The sequence below is a fragment of the Molossus molossus genome, unplaced genomic scaffold (genome assembly GCF_014108415.1).
Source record: "Molossus molossus isolate mMolMol1 unplaced genomic scaffold, mMolMol1.p scaffold_m16_p_13, whole genome shotgun sequence".
Classification (NCBI taxonomy): Eukaryota; Metazoa; Chordata; class Mammalia; order Chiroptera; family Molossidae; genus Molossus; species Molossus molossus.
This window is the reverse complement of record NW_023425348.1, coordinates 26,894,842-26,918,496: the sequence shown is the minus strand read 5'-3', so window position 1 is coordinate 26,918,496 and position 23,655 is coordinate 26,894,842. Positions and strand designations below refer to the sequence as shown.

At 43.1% G+C, this 23,655-nt stretch overlaps 1 protein-coding gene across 2 annotated transcripts in view; it reads left to right on the top strand.

Annotated features, from left to right (window-relative positions):
• AMOTL1 (angiomotin like 1) overlaps positions 1-23,655 on the top strand; it is a 160,305-nt gene that overhangs the window by 12,245 nt on the left and 124,405 nt on the right. For both annotated transcript variants that reach the window (XM_036258977.1, XM_036258978.1), the window contains exon 3: positions 16,430-16,556. In XM_036258977.1, the coding sequence (XP_036114870.1) occupies positions 16,472-16,556 (85 nt within the window). In that variant the 5' untranslated portion in view covers positions 16,430-16,471. The remainder of the gene's footprint in view (positions 1-16,429; positions 16,557-23,655) is intronic.

The following is a 23,655-nucleotide window of genomic DNA, read 5'->3' as shown; positions in this document are numbered from 1 at the left end:
AATGGAACCAGGACCTCTCAGTCCATGGGACAATGCTCAATCCACTGAGCCACAGCAACCAGGCCCTTGCTGGGATTTTGATAGGAATCCTGTAAAACATGTAATTTAATTTAAAGAGAAGTGACATCTTTACTATGTGAAGTCTTCCAGTCCTCAAACATGAAAAATTTCTGCCATTATTCAGGTTTTCTTTGGTTTCTTTCATCAGCATTTTGTTATGTTCAGCACAAAGTTTCTGCACATATTTTGTTAGATTTATAGTTAAGTATTTTATTTGGAACAATTGGAAATGATATTGCATTGTTAAATTTTATTTTTCAGGTATACATTTAGTATACTTCAGAAATACAATTATTTTTTTTCTTATATTTATTCCCCAACTTTTTTGAGATATGATTGAAAAGTAAGCATTGTATATATTTAAAGTGTACAGCATGCTGTTTTGATATAGATGTACATTATGAAATGATTATCATAAGTGAGCTAATTAACATACCCATCAACTCACATAGTTACCATATGTATATATTTGTGTTGAGAACATTTAGAGAACTTACTCAAGATCTTTTTTAACAAATTTTAAATATATAATATATTATTATTAACAATAGTCACATTTTATACATTAGTTCTACAGAATTTATTCTTCTTATAACTGAAAGTTTGTACCCTTCGATCAATATCTCCCCAAAATACAATTGATTTTTTGTGTATTGATATTAAATCCTATAATTGTGCTGAACTCATTTATTAGTTCTAGTTTTCTTATAGATTCATTGGGATTTTCTTCATAGACCATTATGTCATGTGAAAATAGAGATAGTTTTAATTTTCACTTTCCAATCTGTATGACTTTTATTTCCTTTTCTTGTCTTATTGTGCTTGCTAGAACTTTCAAAACTATGTTGAATAAGAGTGATGAGCACACACATCTTTGCCTTGTTCTCAGTCTTAAAGGAACAGCATTCAGTCTTTCTTCATCATTAAAGTGTTAACTGTAGAGTTTTTTTATAGATATTCTTGATCAAGCAGAGGAACTTTCTATACTTAATTTGTTGAAAATTTTTATCATGAGTGAGTATGGGATTTTGTTAAGTGATTTTTCTGCATCAGTTGATATGATCATATTATTTTTCATCTTTAGAGTTTATTTTTAAATATTGAACAAGCTTTGAATATCTAGAATAAGTTTCACTTGGTTGTGGTACATCATTCATTTTTTAATAAAGAACTACTAAATTTAATTTACTGATATTTTATTGGGAATGCTTATATCTCAGTTCATGAGAGCTACTGACTTTTAGTTTTCCCTTTTTGTACTGTCTTTGATTTTTATATCAGGGTAATACTGACCTCATAAAATGAGATAAAGTGATTCCTTCTCATCTATTTTTTTGAAGTGATTGTGTAAAATTTATGTTAATTTTTCTTTAAATACTTGGTTACATGCTCCAGTGAAATCATTTGGACCAAGAGATTTCTTTTTTCAGGAGCTTTTAAATTATAAATTCAATCTCTTTGAAGATGTTAGACTATCCAGATTATCTTGGCTGAGTTTTCATTGTTTATGGTTTCAAGGCATCAGGCTATTTTCTTGAAGTTTTTGAATTCAAGACTACAGAGTTGTCCATAGATTTATCATTAATTTTTTAAATCCTTTTACTGGCTACAGTTTCATTCCTGATGTTGGTAAAGTATGTCTTCTTTCTTTCTACCTTTATCAATCTAGCTAGAGGTTTATTGATCATATTGATTTCTTTTCCTATAATAACCAGCTAATTGTTTCACTGATTTTCTCTATTGTGTTCTTGTTTTCAGTTTCATTTATTTCTACTGTTATCTTTTTTTATTTCTTTCCTATCTGGTAAGTTTTTCATTTCTTCTATTGTCTATTTATTTATTTATTTATTTGTACATGCCCCCAGCAGGAACCGAACCCGGGACTCTCTGGTCCACATACTGACGCTCCAACCACTGAGCAAAACCAGCCAGAGCTCTGCTATTGTCTATTTAAAATTTATATTTTTCATTTGTTTTTTTTCATAACTTTTTTTTTGTTTTGCTGAGATTTTATATTTTTTTCATTTGTTTCAAGAGACTTCATAACTATTTGCTGAAGCACATTTATAATGGCTACTTTAAAATCCTTGTCAGATAATTCCAGCATCTGATTCGCCTCAGTGCTGGAAGTGGCCGTCTTCTCGCACTCCAGTGGTGTTTTCCCTGGTTCTTGGTATGATGAGTGATTTCCAAATGTACTTTGGGCATTTTGGATATTACATTCGGAGACTCTTGATCCTACTTAAATATTTTATTTTTGTAGGTGCTCATCCTATTTAGACTTGGAGTATAGGCCCTCGCCTACTTCTGTAAGCTCTAGTTCCAACGACAGTTTGTTGTGGGAGCTCTTACAATAGTATCATGGGTTACCTTGTTCTGTTGATTCTATTTTGGCTCCGGCTTTATAACCGCAAGTGCCTTCTGGGATGCTTGGGGGTGTGGGGCAGGTGATAGATCTCACCCAGGCTCTGCTGATACTGTCCCCAAGGATAGAATGGCCTACCTGCTGTTTCAGGTATGGGAGAGGGACCCCTCTTGATGCCAGTGAAGACGGAGTGGGGCTCCTGCTGATGTTGACACTAGGGAAGGTCTTTCCAGCAGGTGTGAGGCGGGAATGAGTTAGCTTGCTCTGCTCAGCTGCAGCCGGAGGAGATGAGTCTCTTGGTCCTGTCACTGCCCTGCCTGGGGGGTCAGGGGATGTATCTGTCCACTAGGTCTATGCTGGGGGCACCCTTTCCCTGTCCTCAGGCCAAAGAGAAAAGACTTTTCTTGCTTGTTTTTGTTTATTTGTTTTAATTCTATGCCTGTTGGTTTGGGGTTGTCGGTCTCCCTGTTGCCCAGTATGGGATATATGGTAGACAAGAAGAAAACCTAGGAAAATCACCATGGTATCTACAGTCCTGAGGTCTCTAGCCAGTCAGCCTTCTTTTTTCCATCTTTTGGGGTCCTTTTATGACTATCTGTTGAGTTATTTCCAGGGCATTTAGTTAAATTTAGAGGAAATCAGCAGGGAGAAAAGAGTCTATAATATCTTGTCCCTTACCAAACTTCAAAAATAAAAAATGAGACTAGCCAGAAAATGGGCGGGGGCAGTGTCGGGCTGGTGTTTAAGAAACGTGGGAAAGGAAGTTTAGCCCTACTAGATGTTCCAGCATGTTCCAATATACAGTAATTAAAATATTGTTGGAACACTAGAGAGACTGATGGAAAAGCGCAGAGTCCAGAAAGAGGCCCAACAAACACGGCGATATAGCATTTAGACCTAGTGGTACTGGGAAAAGACTGCCCTTTGGAAAGGAAAGTTAGGCTGGATCCCTCTCTCTCAATTCCAGACTGATAAAAACATATTAATATTAAGCAATAAAAGTAATTTTAAATAGATAAATTTTCTTGAAATAGAAAAGAACTTTTTAAGCATGGCACCAAACCCAGAAGCTATACAGAAAAAGACTGATACATACAATTACATGAAATATTGATGAAAACAGTATAAATGAAATAAAAAATGACATGTGGAAAAATTTATTTGCGCTTGGCCAGTGTGGCTCAGTGGCTGAGCATCGACTCTTGCACCAAGAGGTCACTGGTTCAACTCCCGGTCAGGGCACATGCCCAGGTTGTGGGCCAAATTTCCAGTGAGGGGTGTGCAGGAGGAGGCCAGTCAAAGTTCTCTCTCATTGATGTTTCTATCTCTCTCTCCCTCTTCCTTCCTCTCTCTCTAAAATCAATAAAGATTTAAAAAAAAAAAAACACTAAAAAAATTATTTGCATTATCTGTGTAATTCAGCAAAATATATTTTCTTAAAATTTAAATAGTACATTCAACAAGAAAAAAAAATTGAGTAAAAAATGGGCTAAACACAAGAACAATCTATTCAGAAGAAATACAAATGGCTGATAAACATAATAAAAGAAAATAAGCTCCCAAATTTAGAAGCACAAATTTAAAGTGAAAAAAATTCTTCTTTTTATTATTTAAAAAATTACAAAAATAATAACTATGCATTGTACAAAATCTAAAAACATAAAGTATATGACGTTAAATGAATGCTTCCTTCAAAGCCTCATCATACTCCCAAGCCGAAATCACTCTTCTTTCCCTAGCGTATTAAGTTTGTTATTCCTTCTAGCCCTTTCTCTGTGTGATTAGAAGTGTGTGTGTGTGTGTGTGTGTGTGTGTGTGTGTGAACTTCTTTCTTTTATATAAATTGGATCCTGTTTATAAATCATTTTGCACCTGGCTTCTTCTTTTTTATGATTCATATTATCATCACAACTTTTCATATCAGTTCTTATAATCACCTTATTTGTTTTAATGGCTGCATAGGATTTACAGTGTAACTATATTTTATTTAGCTATTTATTGAGGAGCATTCAAGTGTTTCCCTTTTTTGTTACAAGGAATGCTTTAAATATATATATATATACTCACTTGTTTTGCAATTGTAGTCTATAAAACAAATACTTAGAAGTGAAATTGTTGGCTAAGTGGTTAGAGCATTGCCCACGGACCAGAGAACCCTGGGTTTGATTCCCACTAAGGGCATGTACCTCGGTTGCAGTTTGTCCCCAGCCCCGGTTGGGGTCATGTGGGTGGCAGCCAGTCGATATGTCACATCGATGTTCCTCTCTCTCTCTCTTCCTCTCTCTCTCCCTCCTGCTTTATCTAAACATAAATGCAAAAATGTCCTCAAGTGAGGATAAAAAAAAAAAAAGAAGTGAAATTGTTGTATCAAAGGACATGAATTTTATATTAGAAAATATGCCAAATAGACATTTTAAAAGTGATATCAAGTTATTCTTCTACCAAAGTGTGAGAAAACACATTTTTTTCCAAAAATCACCATCTCTTGATAGTAAGCAATGTTTTGAAACATTTAGATTAATAAAACATTTTGATTAATAAACACTCATCAATAGAATCTCCATCAGCCTCACTCCCTACTGATAACTATTATAGTTTCTTGTGTGCCCTTCCAAAATTGTCTATGCTAATGCAAATATATATGTACATATATATATACTGATGAGTGAGACTTACTTTTTATTTTGGATCATTCCCCATTTTGTATATATTCTTTCAAAAACAAATATGCAATTCTTTTGTAATTAAAAAATAGTACATAATTTTTTTGCTAGAAACCCAAGCCTGTAACAAAGGCATATTTTGTATATCAGTGTTTCTCAATTTCAGTTGTGCTCGCACATTGGAATTACTTGGGGAGCTTTGAGGAAGTGCAGATAGCCAGGGCCCTGCCCTCAGGGGCTCTGCTTTCCGATGTCTGGAAGGGGGCCTGGGCACCAGCGTGCTTTACATTTACCCCAGGTGGCTCCAATGTGCAGTCATGGTTGGGAACCACTGCTGTAGATGGTGCGAGGCCGGGAAGAGTCCCCAGAGGGCCACTGTGCTGAGGTCTTTTCAGAATAATCACTTAGGAATGCAGCCCAAAGTGATCCATCAGGTCTGTCAGGCGAAGTGTTGGCACGGGGCTGAGTGCACACAAAGTCTAGAGAGGCGTGTGGACAAGACCTTTGCTTGAATGTGTGTGGAAGCTCCCATCTCTGTGGTGGCCTTTGTTGAAAGGCACGGGCTCCCTCAGGACATAAGGGATTTTTGTAGCCTAGTCATGATGGTAAGAGAGGGAGGAATCTCACGGAGAACCAGGAACAGCGAAACAGCTGTGGCTCGGGAGCCCACGATGTGGTTGGCATTGGAAGGTCCCCGCAGAGCTCCGGGAACCAGGGTCATTCAGAGGCCTTCCCGGAGGAGGCTTTCAACATTGTTTCATCTAGAGAAATGCTTTGTTAAACTAAAGTGGCTTTTGCGAGCTGATCTGGAAAATAGCTTGAAGAGGGACCTGAAGAAGCCTGATTGACTGGAGACCCGATATTATTCCTGCTCTTTCTGCTTCTTGTGTGTCTTCTTCTGATGCTTCTCCCCCTTGGCTGACTGATTCTGCCTCTGTATCCTGACAGAGGATCGCGGGGCCTCGCTGGTCCACATGGTCTGTCCCTGGTGGGTGGGATTCCAGACCAGGTGACTATATCGATGGGTGGAATGGTCCACAGAGTCATGTGCCCACTCTTGGTCAGCTGGGTCAGAGGTCATCGGGAGAGTGGGTGCGTGAGGCTGCCTTGGGACTGCAGGCGGGAGGTGTGGGTAGAACAGTTTCCCTGAGAGTGGGAGAGTGGACAGTACATCCACCACAACTGACCTGTCCCTCCGACCACTGCGTCAGCCCTCCGTGAATGTTGGATGGAGTGCAATGGTTTGCAGTGGGGTGTGAAACTGCCTAAATTCAAGCAAAGATGCTAAAGGAAAACCTGTCAGGAATGGATAGGTGGCCCTTGCACTCTGGACGCCTCCAGAGGGCTTTGGCTCTGTGAATTTAGGCCTTTAAAAGGTGTTAACAGGTCAGGAGAATGGAATTTGTTTTCCTCCGGGAATAGATCTGTGCCAAGTGCCTACTGAGCACCAGGTTTTAAAGTACTGGCATGGGAAAAAAAAATCTAACATTCTCATTACCAATTTTTATATTGATTATGTGTTGAAATAGTATTTGGATATAGCGGATTAAATAAAAAATATTATTAAAATGACTTTCACCTGTATTACTTTTTTTTTACTGTGGCTATTTTAAAATGTTCATGGGGCTCATATTATCTTCCTAATGGACAGCTGGGTTAAATGGTGGCTCTGAGATGCCTCCCTGCACAGGTGTGGCTTGTCAGGTCTGCGTGTGAACAGCAGCCCTTTGCTGTGGGGCCCACGTCAACACCCTATTCTTGGTTCATAATCAGAGCTGGGGCAGGTTATCTTATTCTGGCTTTTTGTCTCTTTGCTGCATAGGCTGCAACCCAGTTCCTTGTCTCAAATAGAACCACTTGATCCTCTCCTGTGGTTTCCCAACAGCCCACTCACAGGCCGCCTTGTTTACGGCTCTGCCTCAGCAAGTCCTTACCGAAATGTTCACTGCTCTTTGCCTTTGTTACTCTGTCCCACCTAGTCCCCTCCCTTCCTTCCCAGGACTGGCATACAGCAAACTTCTCGTGTTTGTGCTCTCAGCCACTTTTCACAGGTCCCTTTCTAGCCAGCAGCCTTCCTTTGGGGACAAATGGCTGCTGCTGCTTTTTTTTTTCATTTATCTTCAGAGTGGGAGGGAAGGGATGGAGAGAGAGAGAGAGAGAGAGAGAGAGAGAGAGAGAGAAACACCAAAGGGAGAGAGACACATGGACTGGTTGCCTCCCACATGACCCTGACGAGGGCCAGGGACAAACTGCAACCAAGGTACATGCCCTTGACTGGAATCGAACCTGCAACTCTCTGGTCCATGGGTCGACACTCTAACCATTAAGCAACTGGCCAGGGCCAAGTAGCTGCTTCTTAATGCCCCATCACAGTTCATCCTGTTGTCCCATGGAAGGAATTTTGTAGATGGGGCTCTCACTTCCAGAATTGTATTTACTTTAAGAGTTAATAATGATGGTAATAAAAACAACAGCTATTGCCACTTACTGAATTGTATTACTGGCCAGGGTCTATGCTAGGTACATTACAGATCTTTGCAGTTTATCCTTATAATGCCACCAAAGACTGTGCTATGATCCACCACCCCCCCCCCCCCCCCGTGACAGATAGGCTGAACAACAGGATATTCCTTGCTTTCACATCACTGCTAGGAAATGGTGGACCTAGGATTTAAACCTAGATCTGTCCCCAAAGTCCTTGCTTTTACCCACTACGTTTCTATTGTTTCCCATATGCTGTCACCTCCTAAGCTGGGCAATTTCAAATTGTGAGTCAGCGCTGCATAACAGGTGATATTTATGAGCAAATTTGCTGAATGATAATAGTGCTACGCATTGTGCACTGTTTTGATGATTCTCCAGGTGACATTTGATACTCACAAAACTTTGTTAAATGTGGAATAAAGGACTTTCATAAAAGCCCTATTTCACCCACTAGAAAAACTGAGTTGCAAGGAGATGAAGTGATTTGTCCAGAGTCACTAAGAAATGATCACAAGCCAGGTGAGAACCCAGTTATATATATTTTTTCTGCGCCCTCCTCCTTCTTTGCTCATCCACATGCATGTGGGCATTGTGCTGTCTGGATGGCAGAATATGGCGACAAACTTTTGTTATGATTGCTGATTTAACCCTGAGTTATGTGAAGTTTGCAGGTACAAACCCATGTAAGTTTCTCTGCTGGAGGTACGCCAGTCTCATTCATTCAGTAAGGATGCCTAACCCCAAGTCTGGCCAGGCACTGCGTGGGAAAGGAAGGGTGGATAAGATGTGACTCTGTCCTGAGGAGACCACCTTCCAATGGATACTACCGTCACTTTGTAAAGAGAACATTAGTGGGAAAAGATGTCTTCGTGGAATACAAAAGTCCTGCGAAGCACAAAGGGAGAAGGAAATAACTGCCTGGGAAAGTGTCAAGGTGGAGGTGACAAGTATCAGTGGCCTAACTTGGGAAAGAAAAGCCTGTGTCATTGATAATTCTGCAAAGAACCTCATAATTTTATAAGTTCATTGGGTTTCCTAAAAATAGGCTTGTTGCCACAGCTCCTTAGAGAGGAGTAGCATAAGTTATTTATTGGAATATTTAAAATATTAACGTCAATAAATCCCACGGTAGCTTCACAAATACTCTGCCCAGTTGGATAAGCCAATTTGAAAGAATACTTTTCAAGTGACTCAAACATTCCCATTCTACAAAGCTGCTAAGAATTCTTCAAAACAAATAAGAAGCTCAGAATAATCATGTCAACTTTCTAAACATTGGCCATTTCAGACATAGAAAGACTCTGCCCCTAGCATTTCATGTCCTTCTGTTTATGGAAAGAGGTCTTTTCTTTCACAGTGGGCACTTAGTTCTACTCTTCCAACCAAGCTTAAGAGTTTCATGTTGTAAGCGCCGCTGAAATTTATCACTTGAATATTAAGAGCCCAGATGTAAATTGTGGCATGCTTGGACTCTCTGGAGCTGGAAGGAAAATAACCTTCCAAGTTTAGAAGTTGTAACTCATCAGAGCCCTTGGGCAGCCCAAGAAGAGACTGCCCTCTGTTCTGCTGTGGTCCACTAGGCCACAGTGATTGGGTTTCTCTGCTGATACAGGCTAGACCTAATACAGTGGACTGAATGTGCGTCTCCTCAAAATCCATAACTTAAACTCCTAAATCCCAATATGATGGGAGGAGGAGGAGGGGCCTTTGGCAGGTAATTAGATCATGGGGGAGGGGGCTCATGAATAGGACGAGTGTCCTTTTAAAAGGGACCCCGGAGAGCTCTCCGACTCTCCTTTTTTGATGTAAGGGTGCAAGGAGAAGCCAGTTGTCTGCAACCAAAAGAGAGGTCTGGCCAGAACCTGACCATGCTGGCACCCTGATCTTGGACTTTCCAGCCTCAAGAACTGTGACATAAGTTTCTGTTGTTTACGAGCCACCCAGTCCGTGACTCTTCGTTTTAGGATCCAAAGCGACTAGGACACCTGGAGCCTAGATAATGTAGATCTGAGCTAGAAATTCATTTTAGGTGTTTGGCTTGTTTTCTGGGTGTGGCAAGATATATTTACACCCTTCTACTCATAACCAAGATGGAACATTCCTCCTGATCCCTGACTCACTGCAGAAGGTCCAGATCTGGAAGGCTTGAAGCGCATCAGAACTGGGGTACAATCTTGATATTCCTGGAGCAGTATCCCACCTTCAAGGAGCTTTTGAAAGACAGAACAAGGGGCAGGAGGTCCTAGAGTCGCTCAGCAGCACTGGCGAGTGTTGGTGAATATCAATATTTTGTTGAGAATTTAAAAATGAATTGCTTGACCGAAGTGTTCACAAGTATAATAGGCTGCCTGGGGAGAAAGTGAGCTCCTTCTCACTGGTAGTATTTAAGTGTAGGCTGGGTGGGCATATAGGGGAGTCATGAATAATTCAAGGATTGGACTGAAGGCCCTAAGATCCCTTCCAACTTCCATATTCTATTGTTTGCATAACCTTGGTTTACCTTGTGCATGCCTCATGCTTGCACTTACACATTGTTCTGTAATGATATGTCCAGATATGTGTCTCCCCCCAAGGTTGAAAACTCCTTGAATGAAGGGCAGTATTTATCCCTTTATATCCCAAGCATTTAGCAAAGTGACTGGCACGTAGGAGAGACTAAGTAAATATTTATCAAATGAAAGAATGAATTCATTTTGTTTATTATATATATCTATGTTTATGTATATCTTGATTTATAGATAAGTTATCAGCAAGTGGACTTGCTTGCTGTGAGGGTTTTCATATTCCTTAGAACCCTTGGTTGCTCGAATCCCTAAATCATGGCATATGCCTTTTGATTCCCCAAACATGGCACTTGTCGTGAATTAATTATTTCTCTACAGACGGCACTATATCAGGGCAGTTAAGGCAGAATCAAAGCATGGCCAGGTCTTTTCTGCATTTGTATTCCTAAATCAAGCCCCTCGGTCAGAAATGACCCTGGAAGTATTGATTAGAGGTTGAGGGGGGACTCAGCTGCATTCGGTGGGCCGGTGTCTCCTGTGTAGCTTCGTCCCGAGCTTGGGGAGCGAGGAGGTGTCTGAGGAGGTCCTAGTGGCACGCTGGGCAGAGGAGCAGGCGTGCAGACTGAAGCGGGAGCAGAGGTGGGAGGATCTCAGCAAGTTACACAGGCTGAGAAGGTCAGAATGAGGTCGAGAAGCAGAGGCAGATAGGGTGTGATTTTTAGGTGGAGAAATTTCCACAGAAGCAGAGGAGGAGGGTGAGGTTGCAAAGAGAATACTTTCCAAATGGATATGTTAGACCAAGGTGTGCCTGTGCCAAGCACCTACGTTTGCTCTTATATTCATGTATTCAACAAACATATACTGAGTGTTTACCTGGTGACACCCACTGCATAAGTGCTAGGAATACAACTAAGGAAGGATCTCTGATCTCCAGTACATAGACTATGGACTAAACTCTAGCGACATAGTAACAGTCAGTCATAGGATGATGTGATACATGCTGTAATGGGATAAGCACAGGGGAGGCCGAGGGGAACACAGGACCATATCTGAGATGAACTGTGAATGGTGAGTTGTAGTTAGCATTGTGAGGCAGGAAGAACAATCTTGTCAGAGCCCCAGGGATCGCAGGGTGTACAAAAAACCAAGCAGGGGGGCAAATTCAGGGATTGCAAATACTTGGTTATTGTTGGACCTTAGACATCATGTTAAGTGGTCCAGACTGTCTCCTGGGAATAAAGAATTATTGGAGTATGTCAATCACTAAGTGATGTGATCAGCTTTGTGCTTTAAAAATATTACTACAGCAAAGTGTGGAGAATGGGTTGGAAGAAAGGGAGACCAAAGCCCCACCGAAGTCTTTGCAGGATCTCAGTGAGAGATGATAGTGGCTGAGGCAATGAAAACAGAGAGAAGCAGATGCATTCTTGAGACATTTGAAAGTTAGAATGGACAAAGTGTAGTGATTGATTGATGTGAGATGCAGTCAGCCAATCGGGGATGGCGAGTTTCCGGCTCAGGCAGCTGGGCGATGGCTTGCTCCAGAGGCAGCTCTGAAAAGAGAGGAAGATATGTTAGTTTAAGGAGAGTTCTGGTCATCGGAGAGCCGTAGAGTTGAACGTCCTTAAGTCCAGTGATCCAATCGGGTTCACACCACTCTCTCAGGGCAGACAGGTCTCTTTTGGGAACTTAATGGTATCTAGTATCTGACTAAGATCCTTATCCATTGGCTATTATCATTTATTCATCCATTCAATCAAGCAATATTTATTAAATATCAATTATGTATTCATAATATTCCAGTATTCCATAGATCCTAGTGTCCAACTATGCAAGTGTCTTAGTTCTCCTCTCCCTCTCTATTCCCCCCATTAGTGCTATTTATTTATTCTATTTTCAGCTTTATTGAGGTATATTTGACAAATAATATTTTAAGATATTTAAAGTGTACATCGTGATTTGATATACGTATATATAGTGAGATGGTTCTTCCCATCTAGTTAACACATCCTTCACCTCTCTTATTTATTATCTTTTTTGTAAACACATTTAAGTTCTAATCTTTTAACAAATTCAGTGTTATCAACTGTCCAGGTCTGTGGCCATATAAAACAAGTGACCAGGGTTTTCTATAATGTGTTTAACCTTTATCCAAGTCAAAACTCTGTCAATGGCTAAGTCCATGAAGAAGAAACTAAAGGGAGAAAACATATTAATGCAACCATGGGACTAGAAAGCGAGGAAATACTTTTCTCTAAAGCAGCACACAGCAGTTCAAACAATCACATGTAAGATAAGGTTGGGGGCCTGAGCGGAAAAGCCTACTGAAAACTTACCGTTGTAATTCAATACAGTGTTATTGACTATAGTCACCATATCTACATTAGCTCCTCAGAACTTGTTCATCTTATAGCCAAAAGTTTGTACACTTTTACCACTCTCTCCCTAGTTCCTCCACCTCCTAACCCCTGGAAACTACTTTTCTATTCTCTGTTTTTATGAGTTTTCTTTCCCTTATTTTTAGAGTCCACATATAAGTGACACCGTGCAGTATTTATCTTTCTCTGTCTAGCTTGTTTCACTTAGTGTAAGGGCCTCCAGGTCCATTTTTGTTGTCCCAGAGAGAAGGATTGCCTTCCTTCTCATGGCTGAATAATATTCCTCTGTGTGTGTGTGTGTGTGGTGTAACATCTTAGCCACTCATCTGTTAACAAGACACTTAGGTTGTTTCCATATCTTGGCTACTGTGAATAATGCTGCAATGAATGTGGGAGTGCAACATATTCACAAAGTGCTTCTCAGAGACAGAATTACAACTAAGTTTTCAGTAGGCTTTTCCGCTCAGGCCCCCAACCTTATCTTACATGTGATTGTTTGAACTGCTGTGTGCTGCTTTAGAGAAAAGTATTTCCTCGCTTTCTAGTCCCATGGTTGCATTAATATGTTTTCTCCCTTTAGTTTCTTCTTCATGGACTTAGCCATTGACAGAGTTTTGACTTGGATAAAGGTTAAACACATTATAGAAAACCCTGGTCACTTGTTTTATATGGCCACAGACCTGGAAAATATTTTCTAGGCTCCAGTTTCCTGAGCCACTCTGGGACTTCCTATGACTACAGAGATGGCGTTAGAGTTCAGTGACAGATGGGATTGCTCAAAGTCTTCCTCGGAATGCTTGTGTTTGATGCAGTTTCATTTCACATTTTATGCTTGGCTTTCCCAAGCTGAGGTGTGAAATTCAGGCAACAGAGAAATTTGTGGGGTTTGCAGGTTGAAGTTAATAAAACACTCAACATGAACCTATGTCGTTGAGATTAATAAAATAAAATGCCCGGATGTGAAGGCCTAACTTCACACATCCAGAAGATATCATTTTGCAAATCTGTTTCCTAGGGCCAGTGGGTGCCTAGACCACTGGGCCAAGAAGGATGGGAAATCTACGTTGAAAACCACTCTCTAATTAATCAGTAAAGCTCTATTTTTGTCAAACACAGCTCTTAGAATCTCACTTCTCAAGGATACTGCAAGGATTAATGAAATGGTTTCGAGTGACCAATCTACAGTAAATAAATGTTGCTTTTTAAGGATGTTGTATTATTGTTACTGTTATTTCATAATAGATGAAGATACAAGATGTTAATTAGTTAGTTCATTTGATTAAATGATGATACCAGCGTGATCATGCCTGAGACTGGCTTTCTATTCTAGACAGGGAACATGTTCTTTTCCAATGGCAGACTACCTCTGGCCTCAATCAGCCACCTCTCATTGCTGAGGCTGATATCTCGGTTTGCTAATACATAAATGATACATATTTCTCAGCCCACTGATGTGGGCGGAGAGGCTGCCTTTGTATGTAAAAGCATATTATTATAGGCTGCAAGTCTTGACAGACTAAATAGGCTTTTGACAACATCTAGTCCTAACTCTTTCATTTAACCTTGAAGAAATTAAGTCCAGAGAGTAAGTGCCTTGTCCAAAGTCACCCGGTTAGTGCCAGAGTCAGGGCTAAAATCTGGATTTATTGAAGAGCCCAGTGTTTTCTCCGTGGTCTAGGATTTCCTTCTGAAACTTTGGGTGTTTGGATTGAACATAAATCCCGAGTGAGTCAGTCCCCAGTAAAGCACTATACAAGCTTTGGTACCTCCTGGTATTACACTAGAGACTTCTGGTTGTGTGTTGCAACCCCAAGAGGACTACATCTCTAGGCAGACGGCCAGACATCCAGTCAGTCTGCCATGCCTGCAGTCGGGCAGCAGGAGCTGCAGGGCCACTTTTTTTTTTTTTTTTTTTTTTTTTTTTTTTTATCCTCACCCGAGGATTTTTTTCCATTTTTTGTACAGATAGAGTGGGAGGGAGAGAGAGGAAGGGCGAGAAAGAGAGAAACATCGACATGAAGGGACACATCGAGTGGCTGCCACCCGCACGACCAACCAGGGCCGGGGACAAACTGCAACCGAGGTACGTGCCCTTAGCGGGAACCGAACCCGGGTCTCTCCAGACCGCAGGCCGACGCTCTAACCGCTGAGCCAAACTGGCCAGGGCTGCAGGGCCACTTTGAACAGCATTCTGGAGCCCAAGTCAAGCCAGGTGCTCTGATTACAACAAATGATAATGGCTGCCCATCGTAATGAGGCCAACAGGATTTCTGCCATGTGGGTGCTCCACTTGCAGCATTCACTGATTAGGTCTATCAGTCATGTCCAATTATTCAGCCACGTCCACCTGAGGATCTGCCGACCGCGGCGCGGCGGGAAGATCTCTTTATAATGTGGGCAGAAGTTTGGCCATGAGTTGTACCTTCCCAGATACAGTTTATAGGTAGACATTCCCCAGGATGGACTTCTTGTGGGCAGCCAGGGAGGTGTCCTTTTTAGGAGAGCCAAGGGCCCTCATGACCTGTGGCTTTTTATCATAGTTTTCGAGAAGAAATGCAAAATTAGTCTCCATGGTCCTTCTTGGCGCTGGAATTTTTCTTTAAAATAATATTTATTATATATATTCTTAGACTATGAAAAGAATGCATGTTCATTGTGGAAAATACAGAAAATTACAAAGAAAATAAAAAGCATTCATATTTCCAATGCAATGATAGCTACTTACAACTTTGTTTTTTTTTTGGTACGTGCCCCTAGCGGGAACCGAATCTGGGACTCTCTGGTCCGCAGGCCGATGCTCCAGCTGCTGAGCCAAACCGGCCAGGGCAACTTACAACTTTTTAATTCAAAAAATTTTCCAGCCCTGGCCGGTTTGGCTCAGCAGTTAGAGCATCGGCCTGCGGTCCAGAGAGACCCGGGTTTGGTTCCTGCTAAGGGCGCGTACCTCGGTTGCAGTTTGTCCCTGGCCCTGGTTGGTCGTGCGAGTGGCAGCCACTCAATGTGTCCCTTTCACGTCAATGTTTCTCTCTCTCTCTCCCTCCCACTCTATCTGAACAAAAAATGGAAAAATGTCCTCGAGTGAGGATAAAAAAGAAAAAAAATTTTTCCAGTCTGGCCCTGACCGGTTTGGCTCAGCGGTTGGAGCATCGGCCTGCGGCCCAGAGAGACCCGGGTTCAGTTCCCGCTAAGGGCACGTACCTCGGTTGCAGTTTTTCCTGGCCCTGGTTGGGCTGTGTGGGTGGCAACCACTCGATGTGTCCCTTTCACGTCGATGTTTCTCTCTCTCTGTCTCCCTCCCACTCTATCTGAACAAAATATCACAAAAAAATGTCCTCGGGTGAGGATAAAAAAAATTTTTTTTTCCAGTCTGTTTTCCAGACATATCTGATATTTACCTATTTATTTTTATGTAATTGAGACTCCACTGTATCTGACACTGAAATTCTAGGAGTTTACAAAATATGCAGAACTAAATAGTAACTTCCTTACTCAAAGCCTGGCATGTAATAGTTGCTCAGTTAACAAACATTTGCTAACTGGTGGAGAGAGAAACAATGGCTCCCAGACTTGAGCAGCCTCATTGGAAGATCTCACACTCAGGCCATACCCATATCTTGACAACAATCTTTGCATATTAAAGAAACATAATAGCCTAGCCAGTGTGGCTAGGTTGGTTAGGCATCTTCCCATGCACCAGGAAGTCACTGATTGGATTCCTGGTCAGGGCACATGCCTGGGTTGTGGGCTCGATCCCCTGTAGGGGGCGTGGAGGAGGCAGACAATAGATGTTTATCTTCTCTCATTGATGTTTCTATCTCTCCCTCTCCCTTTCTCTCTCTGAAATCAATAAAAACATTTAAAAAAAATAAACATAATAAACTAGAAACTGACTACTTTTCTTCAAGAAAGACCCCCTTCCCAAGAGAGCATCAATACTAATTCATGTCCATTTTTTGTGCTCATCATTTATTTTAGAGATTTTATTTGATGTGAGAGCTGCACATACTTGCCAGAAGCATGGACCTCGGTGAAAAATGGCCTTTGGAGGAAGGAACCTGGTTGTCTCATACCGGAATTCATCATTTTGCCAACACCAGAGGGGGTATGGCTGCTTTTAATGTCCCTGATACACATGGTACTCATCAACTCCTGCACTCATTGTGTCAACCCAGCTGTGCTCAGCAGGTGCCCAGTGCCATTTGTCATTTCAAAGGTAGCCAGTAGAGAGGAGACGGCCTGGACTTTGGAGTCAGGCAGACCTGGGTTCAGATCCTAAGTATTCTACTTACAAGCTATGTGGCCTTGAGAAAAATCTGTCATGTCCTCAGTTCTAACATGAGTGTAAGAGTGTGTACCTCACAGGGCTGTGATAAGGACCATGAGTCACGTAAGCTGTCATTTGCTGAGCCCTAGCCAGCTGGGAAATTAGTCACATACCTTTGAGTTCCTAATCTGTGTCAGGAATTGTGCTCCTGCTTGTCTCCCTTTCCCACCCCTCTCCGCCTCTCCCTCCCCTCCCCTCCCCTCCTCTCCTCTCTTCTCCCCTGCAAGGATCAAGGTTGAGGATAATGTAATCAGTACAAACAGTAGGTCAGCTCACCTTCCCTTCTTTTTCCCTGTCCTAGCATCTGATTAATGCAACTCACATTAAATGATGGGGATGTTGTTACTGTCCTGGAGTGGAGCATACATGTAAGAACTATAACCCTGACACAGAGCTGTGGTCCTCTGTCAGGTTTAAGAGTTCAACTTTCCCCATCCCCCCAAATTAATGGAGATCTACTTTGGTGGTAGGAGCCAGTCTGTGGATGGGGAGATCGAAGCCCACTGAGGTAAACACATTCACAGGATGTTTTTAGTAAGGGTATGCCTCTCTTTTGTTTGTTTATCCATTCACTCGATAAATGTTGAGTATCTACTATGTGCCAAGCACTGGGAATACAAGAGGGAGAGGGAGAGGAAGAAGGAGACACAGGGGTCACCAGACTACTCTCTCTGCTGTGCCCCATCTCTAAAATAGGGTAACTTATCCAGCAACAAGTATTGACTGAGTCTCTGCAGTGCACCAGCTACATCTTTCAACCAACACTGCTCCACACAGTGGGATGTTTTCCAAAGGGAAGGTCAGTACTGTGAAGAGACGCTTGGATGCAGTCCGGCCAAAACCCAACAGCTGTTCACCCCTGTGCCCTGTCACACTCCAGCCCAGCCACTTTTTAAAAGAGGTTCTTAGGCCAGTATCTCGTCACAGCCCATGGAATAAAGTTGAACCTCCTCGGCTCAACACACAGCCCTTCCTGATCTGACTTCTGCCTGCCTCTCTAGATGCATCTCCTGTTGCTAATGACTAGAAACAAACCGCTTCCTCATCACAGTGTTGACCTGCCTGTGGACCCTTAAGTACTTCAAGCTTTCACACACCTGTCAGCCTTTGCAAAGGCTGCCATTACTATGCGCCTGCCACTTGACCAGCTTCTACTCATCCTTGAAGCTTCAGCTTAAGTCATCTGCTCCAGGATCTCTTCCGGCTGCTGCCACCCACCCACCCCGTCCTGGTCTGAATGCGAGGTCTCCAGTGTTGCCACAGAACTGGCAGATTCCTGTGTCACAGTGCTTTTAGATAGCTGTGAGCTTCTTGGGACAGATGTCTGGTTCTGCTTTCCTTTGCATCCCTTTCCCAAGTAGCCTGTCACATGCTCAATGTATATTTGATGACGGGTGGTTTGAAGAGTGAATGAATGGGTGAATAGGTGAACTAGGGGCAGGACCACATCCTTTGCATATCTCTGCTCTCACTGAGAGCCTTTTAGACGGTGGCAACTGACTAGTTGCACAACTGCTCCTGGCACCACTGCCGCACGTCACCTAACTTTCAGCACAGCTATGCATTTCATTCAGTGACTGCAGACTTGTGCTCCAAAGATGGAAGGAGAGGAGACAAAGAAAGTAGGTGTGGCCAGTGTTTTTGTAACCTAGGAACAGAATCATCCATCATAGAATTTTAGAACTAAAAGAAGGCTTAGAGGTCACTGTCACAAAGGGTTGCGTAGAAACAACTTACTGTAACCGGTTCCCAGCACTGCCAGCATCCATGAGTCCACCATGCCATGAATCTGCAATCTTTGGGGCATGGCAGTCTAGGAAGACGGGGAGCCAGACCCGTGCCTAGATCTGCCTGATGGGGAGACATTGCTCTTGTAAGTAATGAGCTTATTGGGCTGATGGAGAAGCTTAGATCTCATGGGCAACAGATACCAGGATATCTGGCCCCCGCCGAGACAGTCAGTCTGTGATGATGGAGCTTAGGTAGTATTGCCGAATGTGGGTAAAGCACCGTAACAAGGAATCGATGTGGCTGAAATTTGAAACTCCTTGTGGGTAGTTGTATCAGGGTGGCTCTCAGAGGCATGGGCTGAAGTTCAGGGCAAGGGCTCAGGCAGTAAAAGGGCTAGGTAGAGCACCCAAATGGGAACCTGGTGAAAAGTTGAAGTGAGATAAGGGAACTCACACTCAGAAACAAATTGCAAATTTGGACAAATTATAAATAAAAATTGTAGGATTCAGTAGATACATTGTACCAGACATATGCTAAGCCTTTTTTGTGTAGATACAGACCGTCTCAACTCATCCTCACAACCACCTTATTCTAATTTTATGAATGAAGAAACTGAGCCAGAGGAGGGGGAGAAACTTGAGCACGGACAGTCATTTGGCTGGAAAATGGCAGCATGGGGATTTAAGCCTAGGTCTGCCTAATCCCAAATCACTGTAGGCTCTTGCCCCTCGATTAATCCTCCAACACTCCCTATTCTGCCTTCTCATCTGCTGGTCAGTTATAGATTTTTAAAAAAATTTTTTTCTTTATTGATTTTTAGAGAGAGAAGAAGGGAGAGGGAGAGAAAGGTAGAAACATCGATGAGAAAAAACATTGATTAGCTGCCTCCTGCATGCCCCATACTGAAGATTGGATCCACAACCTGGGCATGTGCCCTGACGGGGAATCAAACCAGAGACCTCTGGGTGCATGGGTCGACGCTCAACCACTGAGCCACACCAGCTGGGAAGTTACAGATTTTTTTTTTTTTATCCTCACCTGAGGACATTTTTGCATTTATTTTCAGATAGAGCTGGTGGGAGAGAAGGAGGGAGAGAGAGAGAGAAACATTGATGTGAGAAAGACACATCGAGTGATTGCCACCCACACAACCCCAACCAGGGCCAAGGACAAATTGCAACCAAGGTACATGCCCTCAACGGTAACCAAACCCGGGCCTCTCTAGTCCACAGGCCAATGCTCTAACCACTGAGCAAAACTGGCCAGGGCCAGTTACAGATTTTTATCGCTAGTTACTTTTCATTGCCACAGTAGAAAAGAGAACTAGCTCTGAGCAGGGCTGTTGCAAATTCTCATCCAAACCCTGCTGTGGCTTCTCAGCGAGTGCATTGCCGACGCCTTGACCTACCTGCTTGAGAGCCTCTCCACACCCCTACCCCAGTCCCACTTCGCCCCCCACAGGCTGGGGCCAGCTGCTCCATCCCTGAGGCCTCATGTGGGCGAATGAGGTTGACATTTCTAGTGAAGTCCTAGGGAAAGTCCTGGAAGTGTCCAGGTCTTGGGTTTTTTTTCTTGGCTTCATGGAGTCCTCCAAGAATGGCGTTGTCTGCCAGGGAGGCTCAGTCATCCTGGTGAGTCATAGGCCTTGAGCTGGAGCAAATCCACGCAACATCTGCTTTTGTATTATCCTCAGAGCATCTCAGGCTGCCAGGAAGATGGGACAGCCTCCAGGAAACTACCTGGGGAGAATCCCGGAGGTCTGGGGGTGATACGAAGCTTCTGGAGGAAAGTCCCTCCACCACTCCAGCCTCCTGCTTTCCTAAAAATACCCTCAAGGACTTGGGCCAGTGGTTCTGCAAACTTATTATAAAGGTCTGGAAGACATTTTCCAAGTGAAATCATATGCAATGCCTGACACACAAAACAGAAGGGGGCCCGTGTTGGGCTAGATTGTTTCTGATTGTCGCATCGCAAGCTGATGTGGCTGCTGCTTCGATTTGCCAGCTGCTACATCATAAGTATGGGGATTGGTGCAGATGGGGAGGCCTCTGCAGCCCTTCTGAGTGAATCTATAAAACACTTTCCCTATTATAGGTATGCTCACTCAGCTGTTTGGGGTTCCTGCTGTTATCCACTCTTGCCAGGGGACTCAACCTGCGTAAGCTCTTCTTCAGGGGAGAGGCAGGAAGCCTGGGAAATACAACCTGGCAGTGGGGGCCAGGTGCATCTCAGAAGTCAGTGGTGCTCTTCCCATTGTGGTTATAAAACCAGGAAGGAGCAGATTTCCCTTTGGGTGCCTGCCTCTCAAGGTCAGGTAGGGTTTTAACACATCAGGAAGGAAGGCAGGAAGGCAGGCAGGCAGGCAGGCAGGAAGGCAGAAAGGCAGGAAGGCAGGAAGGCAGGAAGGAAGGAAGGAACTCTTTCTCAGAGCAGTTTGTGTTTCAAGCACTGCCATGGATATTACTTTATTTTATTGAAATCCTCATTGAACTCTTGTCAAGTAGTTATTACCTCCACTTTGCAGACGAGGAAACTGAGTCCTGAAATGTGACAGGATAACTAAGCCAAGCTCTTCCAACAAAGCCAGCAGAGCTCACACTCACACTCAGGTTTTCATACCTCGGAGCTATGCTCTGTCCATTTCAATCCTCTGTCTGTTTCAAAGGCAACACTCTGGGCATCTCTACCTTTCTGTGCGATGCTTGGTCCTTTTCGTCTATTTGTTTTGCATCAGGTATGGTAAAAGGACTAATACAATGGAATCTGTTATCCAGGATCTCTGATTGGCATCAGTTTAAACAAGTTTCATAAAGGTCTGTTTATTTTATAGAGCAGATCACAGTCCGGATAGGTTTGGACACTTATCGAAGACTGGTGGCAGGATTCGGGCTGGAACCCAGGCTTCTGCTTCTCCCTCCAGCATCTATAATATGCTAACTGCTAAGAATGTAGTTTCTTGGAAAACCATTTTAATATGAAAGAAGAGAGGCCCTTGTACAGCCGAGAAGACTCTATCTCCAGTCCCCGAGAGAAGCGATTCCCTCTCAGGCCTCTGTCTGGAATGATGAGGTGAAAAATGCGAGATCAGAGTGGTCTCTGTATGTCAGCAGAAACTCACATTCCTCCTGTGGATTTCTTTTCTTTAATCATAAATTTCAATTGCAGCAAATGCTTTTGCACTTAATCTTAACACAGGGTATGTTGTTTGATTTCGCTCAGTAGATCTGAGTGTGAGTTGGCAGTGTATGATTTTCCTCTGCAGGGACCTTTTTCTGTATGTATTTTTGGAATGGTTCTTTATTCTGATTCATGTCCACATACACCTTCCAGTAGCTTCTTGGCTCAGCCAGAGTTTATTTCCTTTGATGTGATGTTGAGTGAGCAGTCTTTTCAATCTTTATCTCTATTCCATAGTTGGCAACAGGAATCCTGGGGGGCTAGATGCATTCAATTTGTTTATGTAGTTCATAAAACACCTTGCTTTTGCTAATAGCAACTACTGCATTGGTATTTGAAGTTTTCAGAAAACGTATTTAGCATTTTAACCAAAATGAATCCTTGGCTTTCTGTCAGACTTAATAGCATATCATTTCTTGGCCTGTATTGATAATGATTTCTTTTTTAGGTGACATACAGTTAACTATTCTTCCTATAGGGCCTTCCCTTCCCTTCCCTTCCCTTCCCTTCCCTTCCCTTCCCTTCCCTTCCCTTCCCTTCCCTTCCCTTCCCTTCCCTTCCCTTCCCTTCCCTTCCCTTCCCTTCCCTTCCCTTCCCTTCCCTTCCCTTCCCTTCCCTTCCCTTCCCTTCCCTTCCCTTCCTCCTCACCCGAGGATATTTTTCCATTTATCTTAAGATAGTGTGAGGTAAGGGGAGAGAGAGAGAGAGAAAGAGAGAGAGAGAAACATCGATGTGAGAGAGACGCATCGATACATTGATTGGTTGACTCCCTCACGGACCAAACCGCAACTGAGGTATGTGCCCCTGACTAGAATTGAACCTGAGACTCTTTGGTCCGTGGGCCGACACTCTAACCACTGAGCAAAACTGGGCCAGGGCAGAGACTTGATTTTCCTTTAAGGGAACTCAAACAACTTTTTTTTTTTTTTCTGCCTTTCATCAAGTATTATAAAAATGTGGGGTTGTGCTAAAAGAAAAAATATATTAAACCCTAAGAAAAGGAGAAATTTCCTTTTGACTAATTTAGCCCTGGAGCTCATGCTATGACCCAATTAAGTACAAATTTATTTTTGATGAAACCTTATGGGTGAGCTTACATTTGTCCTTGGTGTCCCCTGTTGGCTTGTCCTAAGAGGATGCAGATAAGAGACAAGGTGACAGACCGGAGTCATGCTGTGCTCAGGCAGCCAGGCCACACCCTCCCCTCCTCCCTCAGCCCTGCCCACACTCCCCAGGGAGAGGAGGGGGGAGAGTGAGCATTGCTTCTCCACTTGTTCTGCTGTTAAGCAGCAAGGACCTCCAGGAGTCCGGCAACGACCTGCAGAGAAGATGAGCAAAGGACAATGCCCTAGAGGAGAGTAAGGCAGAGAGAGGGCTCAGCTCACTTCTTTCAGTCTTTCAGGTTTGAAATTGGTGACCTTCCAGGGGCTGGATTTGGGAAGGGTGTGTACAGATCCTAGTGGCCTCTAGCTACCATTCTAACTTGTTGTTATACATTTGTAAAGGGTATGATACCATACCTTGTATAAAAAATACCCTTCTTCCCATGTGGCGTTTATCCCTTCACCCATTTCTTGGAGTCTGTGTGAGACTCATCTCATCCTCTTTTCTACTGGCCAAGGAGCTGTGTAGGCCCTGAGGACCCAGGAGTCAAAGCAGCCCAGAAAGGCTGGCTGGGGACAGCAACAGTGGCCCTCTCTGTGGTCTTTCCTCCACGCATGGCCTGTAATGAAGACAGTCCCTGCTGCCTCTGCAGCAGAGGTCGGCCAGGGGCGATGGCCCTCCCAGTCCCTGCACTATAAGCAGGGCATTGCTGATGGACCTTAGGCCAAGAACACCTCTTCCCTCCAAAAGCACTTGGAGTGTGCTTTTGGCTCTGGAAATGAAGCTAAGAATTTCTTTGAATCCAGAATATGTTTAATATCGCTATGATCATACTTCATTTGTCGAGGAAGGAGGGTTCTGATTG